Genomic DNA, 16,803 nt, shown 5'->3' with positions numbered 1-16,803 from the left:
CCTAAGTATAAAAAAATCCTATCGAGTGGTGAGCAACCTTCCCACTCGAGGGCTTAGCTGCAGTCCAGTACTCGCCTAAGTATCAAAAATCCTACCGAGTGGTGAGCAACCCTCCCACTCAGGGGCTTAGCTGCAGTAGTAATCACCTAAGTTTAAAAAACAGGCTCCATCCTTATCTGCACGGACGACAAGGTGCAGGTCGACCACGATCTGTCCTTGGAGCTTCGCCACAAATACAACGTCCGCTCCATCCTTATCCACAAGGACGACGAGGTGCAGGTCGGCCACGATCTGTCCTTGGAGCTTCGCCACAAATACAACGTCCACTCCATCTCGATCTGTAAGGACAACGAGGTGCAGATCATGGGCAACACCAAATACCTTTGCCCATGATACTCTCGATTGAGCTGCATCACAAAGTCAGTAGCAATTCAAACAGAAAAACAAGTTCTACTCGAAGAGTTGAAAGATTCAAAAGCAACCAAAGTTTAGATAAATCCTAGGGTTCCAGAACACAGATTAAAGTACTCAAGCATCAGGCCCGAACGAGTTTAGCGGTTACAAAATCACTCGGCATTCCGAGGCAAATTTAAGGCGATGCATAAAGTTTGTTCACTCCGCATGAGGAGGGCTAGCAGGCTCGACGAACTCGTCCAGATCAATTCCGTCACCAATCCGAGTGGCAGCAGCAATGAAGGTTTCCATGAAGGATTGGAAGCCATGCCTTTTGGTATTGGCAACATTGATCGCTGCCAGCTTCTCTTCTCGGGCTTCCTTGCAGTGGACACAAACCAGCGACAGAGCCACATCAACACCGCATTGAGCAGATGACTTATTCCACTCCTGCACTCGGCCAGGGACACCATTGAGTCGAGTCATCAAGGACTCGAGGTCATTCTGGAGCGTCTCCCGTGGCCAAAGTGCCGAGTCAATCCGCGACACCTCAACCTTCAGGCGTGCGAGGTAACCCATGACGTTGGCGACGCGGGACTCCAGTCGAAGCACGTTCATGGCAGCTTCATCACCGACAGGAGAAAGGATGGGGTCCAAGCCTATCTCGATCCGTCTAGTTTCTTCTTCAAAGTTCTGGCAGAATTCTGCAGATTCAAGGAGTTAATGAGTCGACCGGTTCATGATGGCTTGCAAACAGCAAATCAGTCGGATAAAGAAAAATACCTTCGAGTATAAGGAACAATTTCTTGGCGAGTGCCTCCAAATAAACCTCCAGGTCATTTCTCTTAAGAGAAATACCTTCGATCTTCTCGTTCAAAGCAACTTTGTCTTTCTTCAGACGAGTCACTTCTTTGTTGGCCTCGGTGAGGGCTGTCTTTAGCTTGGCGTTGTCTTCCTCCAGCACTCCGACTGAGGCCAGCTTCTTGTCAGCAAGTGCGGTCTTCTCCTTAGCCTCCGTCTGCGCAGCTGCAAGGTCAAGATCCTTCTGTACCATGGCTTGCTTCATGTTCTCTAAAGAATGTGCACTCGGGTCAAATAAACGAACGAAGAGATAACTTGAGAGATGGTCAAGATAAACAGTTGACAGCTCGTTACCTTCCGTACCAGCTACTTCGTCTTTGGCCCTTTTCAAGTTCTGATTGCTCAGCTCCAAGTCAAGGTTGAGTTGTCTCTGCTTCTTCTCGAAATCGGCGAACTTGGAGATAAGCTCACAGGATTTTTACAGTCGGCAAAAAGATACATCAGTAGACAAGATCAAAGATCGGCCGTTTCCGAGTGAATAGAGCTCTAAGACTACCGCAGAATCAAACATTCTACAGTAGTCTCTGGGACTACACCCAGTGGGTGCACTTAGCGTGCCCCCACTGGTTCGGATTCCACTCGACACGGTCTGCCCAGACCGAGTAGAAGAAAAAAGAAGAGAAGAAGATATTCTCAGACCCCAACCGACTGCCCGCAGTCGACCGTGGTCTCGAGGACTACACCCAGTGGGTGCACTTAGCGTGCCCCCACTGGTTCGGATTCCACTCGACATGGTCCGCCCAGACCGAGTAGAAGAGTGAAAAAATAGAGACATTATTTTATCAAAGACCTCCGCCGAATCACACATTCGACGGTGGCCTTGGGGACTACACCCAGTGGGTGCACTCTGCGTGCCCCCACTAGCCCAGGACTACAACCGACACAACCTAGTCGAGTCAACTGGGAAAATTACTCGACATAAATTCAAACACCTAGTGGGTGTGCAGATGCGAAGAGCAGACTAACAGGAGGATGCACAAAGAAAAGTTTTCAGGTAGCATATCCTAACAGAACAAACGCCAAGATAAGAGTTCGGATGGAAGTCAACTTACTTGGACATTGGCTCGAAGGGCCGCGCTGGCGTCATAAGCAGCCTAACTGTTTTCATGCACCACCTTCACTCGCTCCATCATTATGCCAGCTTGGCGAATGGCTTCTGCATCGGCGCCTGCCTGGTCTTCTGGAACGTGATGAGTAGTGAAGAACGGGGTTGGCGGTTCAGTCACGGTAGCTTGAAGTTCCGAGGCATGGGGCTGGATAGTTGAAGCAAACACTGGTGCAGTCGACGATGTGGGGCGTTCACTTGATACTGGAACAGCGAAAGTAACAGAAGCCCGAGTCACATCTTTGGGTTGTTGAATCACTAGCTCTGCCACCGACACCGATTGGGACGTCTTGCCAGTTGATGCCTTCTTACTCCTCCTGGACCTCAGCGGCACATCCTCGTCATCATCTGGAAGATCAATGACATGGGGAGGAGCTACAAAAGAATTAGTCGCCAGAATTCAGTCGGTCAACAAAATGGCTGAGAAAGCAAACACAAGTTTGCAAAAGTCATACCCGGGTTAGAAGTGACCGTGTCTTCTACGTCCTCATCATCATCCGTGTAAGCAGAAGTCCCAGAAGTAGAAGCTCTGCAAGTTTCAAGATTCACTCAGACAAATGAGAAAGAGAGTCGACGGCACAAGTCCTCGATCGAAAAGTGGGGACAAGACATTTACGAGAAGCGACGGGGACGTCGATCTTGATCTTGGGCAGTGTCTTCCGAGGCTTTGGTTCTGCAACTTTCTGCTGCTTTGGGGCCTTCTCAGTCAGCACAGGGGAAGAGGTCCGAGTGCGCTTGGAAGTCTGTCCGGTCGGCCTAGCTATTTCGCCACGGACACTCACTGGGTCGTGCTTATGTATGGAACGCTTTTCGTTGCGAGGCGGTGACTCGACTTCTTCACCACTGCTCGAGTCCTCGCTTTCCTCCTCCTCTTCTCCTCCATCAGATTGCCAATCCATACTTTCGCCTCCGCTTTCCTCTCCATCCTGGTTCTGCTCTTGCTCCCCGTTCGGCATTGAGTACGTCTCCGTATAAACCTGCAAAGCAGAAGAGATGACCAGGGGATAGTCGACTCAGTAAGCAACTGCAAGTCAGAATGAAAAACACTCGGAGATAAGAGACCGACCTTGTCTGGTTGGTTGTTGGTGTCGAATGGTAAAACTCTTCGGGACCCCCTAGGGTTGTCCTTGTTCCATGTCATGCTTTGCACCCACTGTGCCACCATCTTCTCATCAACGTCCTCCGGATGGATCCGAGTGAAATCTTCAATACCCGAGTACATCAACATGGAGTGATCGCGAGCCTGGAGGGGTTGCATACGTCGACTGAGGAATACCTCGAGCAGATCCATGCCAGTCACTCCCTCATGGATCAGCTGAACTACTCGCTCCATCAACCTGGACACGTCCACCTTCTCTATTGGAGCCACTCTCAAGGAAGTGGGTTTATGGACTCGCGCCAAGGAAAAGGGGGGGAGACCTGTCGAATGACTAGGGGTCGGCTTGTCTTTGCAATAAAACCAAGTCGACTGCCACCCTCTAATCGAGTCAGGAAGAGTCATCGCAGGAAAAGCACTCTTCCCCCTCATCTGGATACCTAAGCCCCCACACATTTGGATCGCCTGGGCTTTCTCGTCACTCGGATTGGCCTTTTTCACAGTCTGTGAGCGGCATGTGAAGATGTGCTTAAACAAGCCCCAGTGTGGTCGACAGCCCAGGAAATTCTCACACAAGGAGACATAAGCCACAAGGTACATGATTGTGTTGGGAGAGAAATGGTGGAGTTGAGCTCCGAAGAAGTTCAGGAATGCACGGAAAAAGGGGTGTGGAGGCAAAGAAAAACCATGGTCGACGTGAGTGGCGAACAAGACACACTCACCCTCCTGAGGCTGCGGCTCAGTTTCGTCCCCTGGGAGCCTTCAAGAATCATGCTCGGTCAGCCCACTCTCGGTCAGGTCTTGCAGATCATCCAGCACGAGCATGGATCGGATCCAGTCGCCTTGGACCCAGCCGCGCGGCAGAGTAGATCTTGACGATGACCGCCCAGGCTCGTCTTCTTCCCCTTCGCCTTCGCCGTCGCTTTCTTCGCACGTTCCAGGGCGGCGGTCTTGTCCTTCCCCATTACGGCGGAATGGGCTCGAGGCGGGTGGCGGCGCCGAAAGTGGAGACGGTAGCAGTGGAGAAATAGAGGAGGAAGAAGGAGAAACAGAGGCACACTGTGCAAAATCCCCCAACCCGACGTCTTATATGGAGTCATTTCCGAGTGAGTAACGACTGGGCCCGGGCAATCGTGTCAAATCCCGCAACTGTCGCTCGCTCGGTACGTGGCGAAAAAGGCGACGCGGTGATCGAGGCGCCCCTGCCTAATCCGCCTCGATTACCGCGGCCTCCTCCGTCCCGCGCGCTTCCCAAAATTTCGAATCCCGCAAGATCCGGGAACTGCAGAGCAACTTGTCAGACTAAAGATTTTCTCTATATCAACACTCAAAGCCTATCAGCAAAACTTCATTCGACAAACTAAGAATGGATCAAGGCGACTGAAAAAGAAGTTGAAGCCATCATGTTGTTCATTGATCCTAACAAGACGCTTCCGTAGTGCAAAAATTGAGTCGGAAGAATTCTCAACTCCTTCTCCACTCGAACCCTGAACCATTCAGGGGCTAATGATGAAGCTATGTACCTAGGGTAGGGTCATAGGCCTGACCTAGAGACCCTCCCCTAGGACACCTCCCTAAAAGTCAGAAGTGGTCAAGGGATACCATCATCCACTCGACCAGAAGCATTCCACTCAGAAGACTCGATGTCACTCGACCACAGCAATAATCACTCGACAGACAGAAGACCGAAAGCCACTCTGAACAGCAACGGCCAGACGTTACTCCACAGACTTAATGGTCATTCATGCCACTTTATTACTAGCGTTATCAGAAATGCACCATCTTTATGTACCTTAAACCCTGTGTAACTAAGGGCGGGAGGGGCCTAACGAACTCTATATAAGCCACCCCCTCCTTAGGGACAAGGGTTCGCACCCTCTGTAACACCACACACCTATAATCCAGTCGACCGCCTCCGGGCACCGAGACGTAGGGCTATTACTTCCACCGTGAAGGGTCTGAACTCGTAAATCTTGTGTGTACAACTTCACCATAGCTGGGATCTTGCCTCCTCATACCTACCCCCCATTCTACTGTCAGTCTTAGAACCACGACCGTGATCCTCCTCGGCGCGCCGATCAAGCGCACACGATCGGCTATGGAAGAAGCGATCACGCCAAGAGCTGGAGGTCCTTGACCTGTCATTGTCACGACCACGCCGGTCGTCCCTGTCTCGGTCATCATCTCGGCGATGGCAATCGTCATCATCACGACGGCGAGGGGGCCATTCATGCCTGTCCTGCGGCCTTGACTCGCCGTCCACCACACCAAAACGGTAAGTGAACGGGTCGGTGTGCGGTCGACGGGGGATGTTGCCGGCGCTATCCGGTGTGTAGTCTTCAAGCCTGTCGAAATGCACAATGCTCGTCGGCGGATGCCACCATGCCCAATGGCCGAGGATGGGGCACCACCCACACCAGTAGCCACACGTCAAGCAATGGTCACGTTCTGGACCTTGGGGATGGAGGAGGGGTTCGCAGACCACGCCCAAAGCTTGATGCAGGTGGCGTCCTCTTGACGAAGATTTGCGATGTTGAAGTAGTGGATGAATGTCTCCGGCCCAAGCACTTGAGCAGCGACGGACTCTGACCACGCGTTCAGCGGGGTGCTTTCGATGCAGAGGTAGACGTGGTAGTTGGCCTGAACCACGTCGCAGTGGGCGTCCAGCCTCCAGTTGGAGGAGTGGATGTCCAGGCCGTTGTGACGAAAACGCCCCGGGGTCGTGACCTTGTCGCGGTGATGCGGAAAATCGAACAGAGCAAAGATATCTTCAGGGATGGCTTCTTGGATCTCAGCATCGCTCACCGATATCTTCAGGGATGGCTTCTTGGATCTCAGCATCGCTCACCGAGAGCATGTTCCCCCCGAGCCAGATGAACGCGCCCAGGGAAACAAGAGACGCCGCGTTGGCCTCCATGTCCGGCGTGGTGACGATCACCACGTTCCCCTCCTCTGGGTGCATGGACGGGTCACCGACGCGAGGCCCTTGGCGCGGCATGTCGCTCGGCGAGACCGCAGCAGGTTGGCGAGGCGTTTCCGCGGCCGCAGTTTTTTTTTTTTTGTGTGGCTCTGGGTTTTGCTCATCCCTAGAAAGGAGCTTTGCCCCATGCATTTGTTGGTCTGCCAGCAGCTCTCTTCTTGCTTGGTGTCGTTAAACCAAAGAGAGGGTTCACGCTTCCCTACAGTCTATCATCAGGAGCTGCACTTTCTTTTCCTCATTCAGTGCCGGCTTCTGTCACCTTCTTGCTGCCAGCCCGGTCCTCAAGTCCCAGCCCGTCAAGACACTTGTTGAATGGAACCATCACCGGCAGTTATGCTCGAAAAGGCACATCACAGTTCCATACGCCTCTACACTTGCATCCCAAAGTCGAACCAGCTCCAATGCCTTAACATACATTCTGCTGTGCCGAAATGTTAGTGACATGCGGTTGATCTGGTCCTGCTGGTAGTGGTTCAGGTCATCTGGCAAAATATTTCTAGTTTGTTGTGTCCACGGTTTTATTAGTTACTACATGGCTCTCCGGTGTTTCTGTGATCCCAAGATTGTCCATAACCTGCCAATGCATCATGGTTATGTAAACTCATACGTTAATCATATGGATTTAAAAACACCATTGCCTATCCCAAAAACTATAAACATGTCTGGATTTAAAAATATATGACAATTGTGAGACTGTCATATAGCATGTCACAAGCATTTGGATCAAAATTAATAGCAAAGAGCAAGAGAAAATGGAGAATTTCCGACACTGGGAAATTCTATCAACTGCAAGCCGTCTATTCATTTTCGTCCAATTTTCAGCAATAGCAAGATTGATGTCACTTTTTGATTTTTCCAGAGCTAACGTTTCCCTGAGTTACACAGGATTGCAGTAAGATTTCCGCCACATATTATCTGCAACCAGAGTACTCATCTGCCTTCAACGTTATTCACGTCACCAACAACAATGGCAAAGCAAGAAAATATACACACCGCCCACGGCCCAGTCCACAAATATCCTATCAGCTAACTTCCTTATTCTTTTCCTCCTGTTCATCACTGATACGACACACTACACATCTCTTTCCATTCTTCCAGATTTTCTATTTTTGCAGTCGTAGCACGCATGGGTAATCCACACAGAAATATCACACAGCAAGCATGATTCATTACCTCCTAATCTCACGCGCTCTTGGATCCGGATTCACCCGATTCCGCAGGCGCAGCCACAGAAGACTCCGGAGCCACATCGTCCCGACGGCTACTCACCTCGCTCCCTCCATCGAGATCCGGCGCCGCCACACGTATCGCATTTTGGAAGATAGGCAACCTACCAGGCTGGGCACCGCAGATCAGCACACCGCGGCGACAGAGATTTGCGGAAGGGGTGGTGGGAGCAGAGGAACCGCGCGTACCTGACTACCGGATCCACCGGGAACTCCACCAGAGCATCCCCTTCCACCGCGTCGTTCGCCGCCACAGTCTTTGTCGTCGCCGCCGTCGTCGCCATGGCCCCAGCCCCGAGGCCCGACCCATCAGACAGAAAAGCACGCGTCTCCTGCAATGAATGAGCGGACGGAAAATAATTCTGTACCACCGTCCAAGCACGATGCAACTTCTGTTCCCACGGACCAACTGTTAGTTTGGGCGTCCTACACGGGCCCATCGCTCGTGTCATACGTATTCGTACTCCGCGGCATATGAGCGGGTCATTCCCTCCCATACGACCCAGCGCAATACGGCGATTTCTAGCACTCGCGCGTGCACCAATTAATGCCGTGTCAGGTGACCGATCTTATGGGAAGTTCGGTCCAGATAAGTATATGCCGCTAGAGCCATATCGCCGCTCTCGATATTTACCATTCTAAGCCTTATCTAGATGTAACATAACGATGTCACATCTAAATGTGATGTCAGCAACAGCTTATCCTAAAATAAACCCCACCTCCGCTCTTTGTCTTTGTTTTTTTTACTTTGTTTGTTTGTCCTTTTTTTTCTTTCTGTGTATCCTCCGGCCCGCTACAAACAACCCCGACACCCCCTTCCCTGGGACTTATATGTTGTTTGTTACTGGTCAGGTCTGGACTGCACCTGTATATATTCATTTTTTTTTGAACAAACAAATGGCGCACCAGGCGCCCATACTATTGCATTAATCTGAGAAACAATTTACACGTATAAGTACAAATCCCTGCATTTGAGTGTGCATTAATCTCTGAAGCAGGGGACAATGCCCTCTAGTATGAACAGGATTAGTGCAACTAAACCTATGGATAGGAGAAGCTACATGATCCTGTGTGATTGCTAACCTTGCAGCTTTATGCGCTATGCTGTTTTGATCTCTGTTAACATGGTAGACCTGAATGTTCCTGAACTCTGTCATTGCACAAAAGTCTGCTATATAGCTTCTTATCTGCCAATTCCCTGGTTCCTTCCTTGGCGATCTTGCTGCTGCAGCTTTTGCCACAGTGAGGTTGTCTGTTAGCACTGCAACTTCCTGAATGTGCAGATATTCCAAAAGATTTGCTGCCAACTTTAGACCCTGTGCTTCTGCTTGAACAGCTGAATTAGCTATCATCCCTATGGCTGAAATTGATGCTTGAAGGTTTGAGTAACCTTGCTTAAGTTGAATGTAGACACCTATTCCTGCTTGTGCTCCTTCATTTCCGTTCTGGCTCTCCTGTAGATTCCATGCTGCATCTGTGAAGAATGTGTTTTGTGTAGAAAGCTTGGATGCATCAATTGTGTTTCCCTGCCTTAGTTCCTCCCTTTTGTCCTGCATAGGTATCTTATTCTTGCATAGATTATTATGATCTGCTTCTAATTTAAAAGAGTTTGTAATTGCTTGTGCTGCAAAAGAGACATGTATAGGGGAGCCTTCTTTCCTTTGGAAAAGCTTCTCATTTCTAACTTTCCATAGACACCACATGAATGTGAAAATATTGTTTAAACTTGCATGAGGATGGTCTGAACTGAGCAGATTTAAAATAATGGTGATGATTGAAGTGGAATTACTAATAAAGTTGTCCATTCTAATGTACCATGGTTTTGCAAACCAAGCTGCTCTAGCATAAGGACAAGTAAAAAAGATATGCCGTTCATCTTCTTCAACACTGCATCTTGAGCATTTTTTATCTATATGCTTCGAATATTTACCTGCTCTTCTACCTGTTGGAAGCGCTTTTCTAATTAGCCTCCATGCAAATGTTTGAACCCTCGGTGCAATGTCTTTGGCCTTCCATATCTGCTTTAAAAGGGCTTTTGTATTGTCTGGAATGACCCTTGGCTGCGGCTCTCCTTCCTGTTGCATCACCTGTAGGCATAATTTATAAGCACTTTTGGAGTTGAATTGTCCTGTTTGAGTTAGTTTCCAACACAAAAGATCTTCTCCGCCGGATTGGATAATGGGCGTTCGGATTATTTCTGCAGCAGTATCATGATCAAAAAGGTTGCAAATAAGATTAGTATTCCAAAGTTTCTGATTTGGCAGCCAAAGGTCTCTGACTATTGCAGGGTAATCAAAATGACTATCTTGGATAATCAGATGATCGTAGATTGTGCTCCAGCCTTTATACCAGGGAGAGCTCCAAATAGATATGTTCCCTTCGGTAAGTTGATAAAAAGATTTGTTGATGAGCATAGGTCTAATTTTGAGAATAGCTGTCCAAAAAGCAGATTTAGGAACATTATGGTTGGCTCTCCAAAAGGAAGTATCAGGAAAATATTTAGATTGAAGGACTTTGGAAATGTGACTGTTGGGTTGTTCCACTATTCTCCAAGCAGCAGATAGAATCATAGCTCTGTTAGTGGCTTGCATGTTCTTGATACCTAATCCACCTTCATTCTTAGGGGAACATATGTCCTTCCAGGCTCTAAGGCAAAGAGATTTAGCACTGGTTTCTTCTTTTATCCCTGTCCACCAAAAATTTCTAATGATAGCATTAAGCTTTGACAGGAATTTCTTAGGAAAAAGAATGTTAGACATATAATAAACAGGGATTGAAGCAAAAATAGAATTAATTAGGGTGAGTCTTCCTGCATGCGAGAGTTTATTTGCTTTGTAGCTAGGAAGTTTGGCCTTGAATTTGTCAATGACAAAGTTGTAGGCAGATGCCCTGTCTTTGGCAGGAAGAATGAGAGGATGTCCCAGGTGAATGGATTTTTGATCTATAGTAGGAACATGAAAGATATTCTTGATGGCATTCTGAGTGTTGATGTCAACTCCTTTGCTAAATAGAATAGAAGATTTGCTCCAATTTGGAGTTTGACCAGATTGTGTACAGAAAGATTGGATGATTTGATTCATTGTAGTTGCTTCTTGGATGGTGGCCTGGCCACAGACTAATAAGTCATCAGCGAACATGAGAGAATGAATTGAGGGGCATTTTGGTCCAAGCGAAATACCTGTCAAATGCTTGGACATCATGGCCTCTTGCATAGTGATAGAAAGCTCATTAATGGCAATAACAAAAAGATAAGGTGAGAGGGGACAACCTTGTCTGATTCCTCTGCTGCTACGGAATCTCGCATACGATTGGCCATTTATTATGACAGAGAACATTGGCGTGGAAATACATGCATGGATTAAATTAATAAAATGACCATGAAGTCCTTTACGAGTTAGTGCAGAGAAAATGAAGCTCCAATGCAAACAGTCAAAAGCCTTAGCAAGATCAATTTTTAGCATAAAGGCAGGAGAATTCCACGATCTCAGGGTAAAAGAATGAGTAATTTCCTGAGCAATAATGATATTGTTACTAATTCTCCTTCCTTGAATGAAGGCTTGCTGAGAGGGATGGATGTAATCAGGGAGATGGGGCTTTAACCTATTAGCCAAAGTTTTTGCAATGATTTTGTAAATAACATTACAAAGACTAATAGGTCTAAAATCAGCAGGAGTCTTGCAAACAATTTTCTTTGGTATCAAGACAATGTTTGTATTATTAATATGACTAGGCGTGATACCTGTGATATAGAATTTCCTTACCAAATCAGTTACATCATCTCCAATCCATTCCCATGCTGCTATATAGAAGGCTACATTTAGTCCATCTGGGCCTGGTGAAGCATTTCTTCTCATCTCATTTAGTATCTGCCAAATCTCCTGCTTGTCGGGAATACTAGTAGTAGGATCTTGCTGATGAGCATCTGGTTGAGTTCGTAGGTATGGCCTTCCATGATCTGCATTATTAGTCTGGAAAATTTGTTTGAAATAGTCCACAAATACACGAGCAATTTTTTCAGGATTAAAATGAGTCACATTATTAGTATCTGTGATTGAAACAATCTGATTCTTTCTTCTGCGCTTGATGACAGCATTATGAAAGTAACTTGTGTTCCTGTCTCCTTTAGTTGCCCAATGTTTTTTTGCCCTTTGGCTGTAAAATTCTGTCAACTTTGTTAGATTTTCTTCATACCTGTTCACGAGAGATGCTTCAAGTTTATGATTTTGTTCCTGCATCGGCTTCATTTGTATATTTTTTATTTGCTCCTCCAATAGATTGAGTTCCTGGTTAATTGGTTTTTTCTTTCTGCACCATTCCTTCAATGCTCCTGCAAGGTGGTTAGTCCTTGCATAAAAAGGCCTATGAGCAGTGCTTTGCCAAGCAGATTTTGCACAAGGTTGAAAATCTTCTTCCATAAGCCACCAATTCTCAAATTTAAAATTTTGCAAAGGCTTTTTAAACTTGCCTTCTGTAGAGACAAGAATGGGAGCATGGTCACTAATAGTGATAGGCATATTATAAACATTAGTGACAGGATAAAGAGCACACCATTCTGCATTTGCTAAACATCTATCAAGTCGTTCATATATAGGATTGGAAGAATATCTTTTGTTTGTCCAAGTGTAAGCCGGACCACTGTAGCCAAGGTCAAATAAACCACAAGTTTTGACCAGATTACGAAAGGCAAACATACGAGTAGCATTCATATGGGGAGAACTTTTGTCCATATCATACAAGATGTTGTTAAGATCTCCCATACAAACTATTGGCTTGTTGGCATTATCATACACAAAAGATGCCACAAGGTCCCAAATCTGGTCTGTTTGGCGGTGGTAGGGATCACCATAGATACAAACCAGAGCAAACTCCTCCCTAGTTACTCTATTAACTACTAAAGATAGGATAACATGGAAATTAGAAATATGTACATTGATTTGGAGGTCGTCATGCCACATCAGCCAGAGTCCTCCCGAGCGACCCTTGGAAGGAACTACAAAACTATTAGCCATATCAAAACGTTGGTTTAAATCAGCCGGCTTATATTTGGAGGTTTTAATTTCTGAAACAAAAGTGACCTGAGCTTTGGTGGCATGAATCAACCTAGCCAGGTAGCACATCTTGTTACTGCCAAGTCCCTGGCCTATACCTCGGCAGTTCCAGGCCATCATCCTCATGGCGCCCGTGGCGCCTTAAGGGCTGGCGCCATTGCCCCATCAACATCCATATTACCTCCAAAATGTGTTTCCAGAATTGGCAATGCAACAGTATTAGTATTGCCGATGTCTTGAGCTTGCTCTTTAATTTGGGTTGCCTTTCCGGTATCACCATAGTCAGCATCTGCATCCATGCCCACATATGTGTTGTTGACTGTCGTTTGAGGGGATAAAGCACCATAGTGAGATCCAAGAGAACCAGCATTGGAAGTTGGTGAAGGATTATTAATATGGCATGAGTTGCAGTCCTCTCCTACATGTGAGTCCAGTCCTGCAGAAGATCTGCTACTTCGAGTAGTGTAGGGGCAACCAGCTTTCTCTAGAGTTGCGCTTCTAATTCTGTGTATGCCAGTCCTATTGCCCAATCTCTCGGTGAAATTAAAGCGGTTCCTAATGGGACCGCCTGAGCCAGAAGGGAAAAATCTTGAATCACATGTATTGAAATTTCCCGATTCAGTAGACGGGAGAATATCCTTCATCCGTTCTTCCTTTTTTCCATGAGTACTAATGGCCCCAATTTGCATCGCTGGGTCGCAAATCTCAGGAGCTTTGCGAATTGTAGGCCCAGCTTGCTGTGTAAGTTGAATACTCTGCAATAGTCTCTGCTCTTTATTTACTCCTTCAATTTGTCCCTCTAGCGCGTTAATGCTCTGAACCTGCTGGTTGGCTGAGAGTATTTCCTGGCTGAGATGGCTGTCATGCATGGCCAGCTTGGCGAATGCGTTACCCTCCTTTTGCTGTTCTTGATCACCTATAGTCAAAATCTGATTAGTGGTTTCCTTAGCTGTGATTTGTTGCCCCGTAGTAGCAGAATTTGCAGCAGATGAGGTTTGACCCATGAAGAATTCTCCTCTGATTCCTTTTTCATAACTAATATGCATTGGAGACCACCTTGTAGACTGAAGTTCTTCAGTAATCACCCTTTTTCCATTATCATTTCCTTTATCCTCTTGGAACATCCTTTGGAATCTGCTGAGTATGGGGTTAGTAGCTCTTTCCTGTTCACTGGGCTGCTTAGGAATTTTCTCTGAATTCGTAACCCATTCCCCATATCTGAAAAACGGAATATCCTCTGCAGTACTTCCATGTCTCACCCTTGCCATGATCATGCCATTCCTCTTTTGGCAATGCTGGACTGTATGAAACATGACTCCACAAAACCGACAAATTCTACCAATCCTTTCATAATGAAGATAGACCATCTTGGAAGTGTTATCATCCAAGGTGAGATTGATCTTATCTATCACTGAATCTTTTATGTGAAATTTGGTTGTACCCCAAATGTAGTCCGGTCTAGCAAACATCATACTTTCTTGCAAAGGATGGAATTCAGATGGCTTACCAATTATGGACAGGATCCTCTGTAGAAGACTGAGAGATCTATGGTTTCTTGGCACTCCATAAACACGAACATTCACATAAATATACTCGAATTTGTAGTCCTCCTTAATCTTGGATTCATCTATAGGATCTATCCACTCTAAGAGGATATTATCTGAACCCATAGACCATGGCTGTCGAGTATATACGAACATCATCGATTCTTGAGAGGTAAAGTGAGCCATAAAGAGGTGCTCTGACACCTGAGATATTGCATGGAAATGGTGCCTCCATGCTCGGGCCATAGCTTGAGAAATAGCTTGCTGAGACAGAAATCTTGGTGTACCACCAGTACATGCCACTTTCATGAGCAGATTGTAGCAAGACTCAATCTGCGGATCTGAACTGACCTGGGTTGCACGCAAGTTCTGAATCCTTGGCGCCGAGATACTCATGGTTTGAAGATTCAGAGCCAACTCCGGGGTGTCCGACACTTCCCAGGCCTCTGCTTGACCAGCTCCCCTTTGTTCGCCCCTTTCCTCATCTTGGACCACCGGCGGCTGATTGTCTTCCATCGAACTGACAAATCTTAGACAAAACCGGAAGAAACTCAGACAACAAAGTCAAGAGAAAGAGGAAACCAGTTGTGCAGAGGAGATCTAGAAGCTAGAGTGCGGAGAGAGAAAGAAAATCGGCTGCTGAGAAGAGATCTGGATGCTAGGGATTGGGATGGGGATTAGAACGGCATTACGCCAGACGCCACAGGGGCACTCTCGAGCCTTCCCGAAGGACCGGTCTTGCAGATCTTATGCCTGTATATATTCATACACACGTATATACTCATCGTTATGTCTTTTCTCTGCGTGCCACGCACACCACGCAAGTAGCCCTGCTAGCTGCTTCTTTATCTTCAGTTTAACCGCACATGCATGTATGCACATACGTGCGCTTGCTCACGCAACAAAATGTTAGCTAGCTAAGGCATCTCCAGCCGTTGGCTTCCCAGGGGGCGCCTAAAATCGCCGTCTGGGGGTGAGCCGGCGCAAAAATTGGGCCTGGGGGCGAGTTGGTCCCCAGCCGCCGGCCCCAGGACCGCCCCAGAAACGTTTTAAAATAAAAGAAGTTCGGCGAAGTTCGGCTTAAACATGATAAAATTCGGCCAGACACGATAATTTTGGCCAAACACGATAAATTTCGGCACATTTCGGCGAAGTTCGCGGATTTTCATTACATAGCACATATACATAAACTAATCTAAAGGAAAAACTGGCTGAAGTCGCCACCGTCGCCGCCATCGTCATCGTCGGCGTTCTCCTCCTTGACGCGGACGCCCCTGCTAGACCCCTGCCCGGCGTCGCCATGGCGGACTGGTGGCGGCGCATCGTCGTCGTCGTCGTCGCTGTCGCAGATGACGACGACTCCACCTTCGTCGCGGCCGCGTCGACGCTCCGTGAAGCGAAGCAAGGCGGCGCGCTGACGCTCCTTCGCCTTCTCCAGACGCTCCTTCTCCATCGCTATGGAGTCCCTGCACGCCCATTCCAGGGCCACGTTGTCGTCGTCGAGCTCCGTCGTCACCGGCGCGGCCGGCTCCTTCTTCACCGGCGCGAGCCCCGGCTCCGTCTTTCGCTTGACGAAGCGCCGAGGAGGAGCCGACGAGGAGGCGCGCCGGCCGCTCTCGTTGATGACGATGCCGGCGCTGCGAGTGCGCCGGCCGAGCGGCGTCTCCGCCGCGGGCTCGGCCTTGACGCCGAGCAGGGCCGGAGTGCCGGAGGAGTGCAATGAAGATCGGAAGGAGGAAGAAGAGGAGGAAGATCCGAACCTCCTTGGCGCCCATGGCCCGGCGCGTCGGTGCTGCGCCGGGGCGACCGCCCTCGCTGGGTACGCCAACGGTGGGTCGTTGCCGCCCTCGAGGTACGTCAGCACGCCCTCGAGTGTGCGGCCGGGGACGCCCCACCACAGGTGGCGCCCCTCGCTGTTCTGCCGGCCGCCAACCACCGGCGCGCCGTTGATGGACGCCAAGCGCTGCTGCTGGCGGCGCTCGAAATACGCCGCCCAAGCCGCGTGGTTGTCGGCGGCGTACTGGGGGAGGGAGAGTTGGGCGTCGGTGAGGGAGGCGCGCACGACCTCGACTTCCTCGGCGAAGTATGTCGGCTTCGCCACGGCGTCGGGCAACGGGGGAATGGGCACTCCCCTGGCGCTGAGCCTCCACCCTGTCGGCCCGGCGCGCATGTCCGGCGGCGCCGGGATGTTCGCCTGGAACAGGAGCTAGGACTCCTGTTCGCGGAGCGAACGGCGGTCGAAACCGTTGGCCGCCGCCTCGTCTTCGGGGTAGCATTCTGCCATGGCGACAGGCTCGGGAGAGGTAGACAGATAGAGGGAGGAGCTGGGCGGCGGCGCTCGGGAGAGGTAGGGAGAGGGAGGAGCTGGGCGGCGGCGAGGGGCGGGGCTGGTGTGGGCACAGGCGAGTGCAGGCCACCGGCTATATAGCCGCACCGCACCCGTGTGTACGCGTGCGAGGGAGGGGGGCGTCGGCGCGCCGTTCCGTGACGCGCCGCCCGTGAGGAATCAATGGCAAGGCTGACTGGTGGCAGCCTTGGCATTGATTCCCC

At 48.9% G+C, this 16,803-nt stretch overlaps 3 protein-coding genes across 4 annotated transcripts; all 3 read right to left on the bottom strand.

Moving 5' to 3' along the window:
* Positions 1-612: 612 nt before the first annotated feature.
* Positions 613-1,949, bottom strand: LOC119357578. Its single transcript, XM_037624481.1, has 3 exons — positions 1,549-1,949; positions 1,177-1,464; positions 613-1,097 (listed from the first exon to the last, which is right to left on the bottom strand). Exons 2-3 carry the CDS (start codon positions 1,457-1,459, stop codon positions 613-615), a joined length of 768 nt encoding a protein of 255 aa, XP_037480378.1. The 5' UTR covers positions 1,460-1,464; positions 1,549-1,949.
* A 3,493-nt stretch (positions 1,950-5,442) lies between these two features.
* LOC119358917 lies at positions 5,443-8,011 on the bottom strand. Of its 2 annotated transcripts, none has more exons than XM_037625303.1 (3): positions 7,851-8,011; positions 7,609-7,773; positions 5,443-7,009 (listed from the first exon to the last, which is right to left on the bottom strand). In XM_037625303.1, the coding sequence occupies exon 3, from the start codon at positions 6,294-6,296 to the stop codon at positions 5,886-5,888; it is 411 nt and encodes a 136-aa protein (XP_037481200.1). In that variant the 5' UTR covers positions 6,297-7,009; positions 7,609-7,773; positions 7,851-8,011; the 3' UTR covers positions 5,443-5,885. The 2 variants fall into 2 exon arrangements, with proteins under 2 accessions (XP_037481200.1, XP_037481201.1); XM_037625304.1 differs by having other exon boundaries at positions 7,609-7,765.
* Positions 8,012-12,340: 4,329 nt separating this feature from the next.
* Positions 12,341-14,987, bottom strand: LOC119353172. Its single transcript, XM_037619762.1, has 2 exons — positions 12,737-14,987; positions 12,341-12,651 (listed from the first exon to the last, which is right to left on the bottom strand). Exon 1 carries the CDS (start codon positions 14,767-14,769, stop codon positions 12,832-12,834), a length of 1,938 nt encoding a protein of 645 aa, XP_037475659.1. The 5' UTR covers positions 14,770-14,987; the 3' UTR covers positions 12,341-12,651; positions 12,737-12,831.
* Between the last annotated feature and the right edge of the window lie 1,816 nt (positions 14,988-16,803).

This window comes from Triticum dicoccoides, chromosome 2A (genome assembly GCF_002162155.2).
Source record: "Triticum dicoccoides isolate Atlit2015 ecotype Zavitan chromosome 2A, WEW_v2.0, whole genome shotgun sequence".
Taxonomy (NCBI): Eukaryota; Viridiplantae; Streptophyta; class Magnoliopsida; order Poales; family Poaceae; genus Triticum; species Triticum dicoccoides.
Note: the sequence above shows the minus strand (reverse complement) of the source record. Positions and strands in the feature narration are given on the sequence as shown.

Coding starts and splice junctions, on each gene's coding strand:
- LOC119353172 (XM_037619762.1), bottom strand. CDS start 14,769: ATGGAAGACAATCAGCCGCCGGTGGTCCAAGATGAGGAAAGGGGCGAA.
- LOC119357578 (XM_037624481.1), bottom strand. CDS start 1,459: ATGAAGCAAGCCATGGTACAGAAGGATCTTGACCTTGCAGCTGCGCAG. Junction 1,098..1,176: donor ATTGTTCCTTATACTCGAAG/GTATTTTTCTTT, acceptor TTGAATCTGCAG/AATTCTGCCAGAACTTTGAA.
- LOC119358917 (XM_037625303.1), bottom strand. CDS start 6,296: ATGCTGAGATCCAAGAAGCCATCCCTGAAGATATCGGTGAGCGATGCT.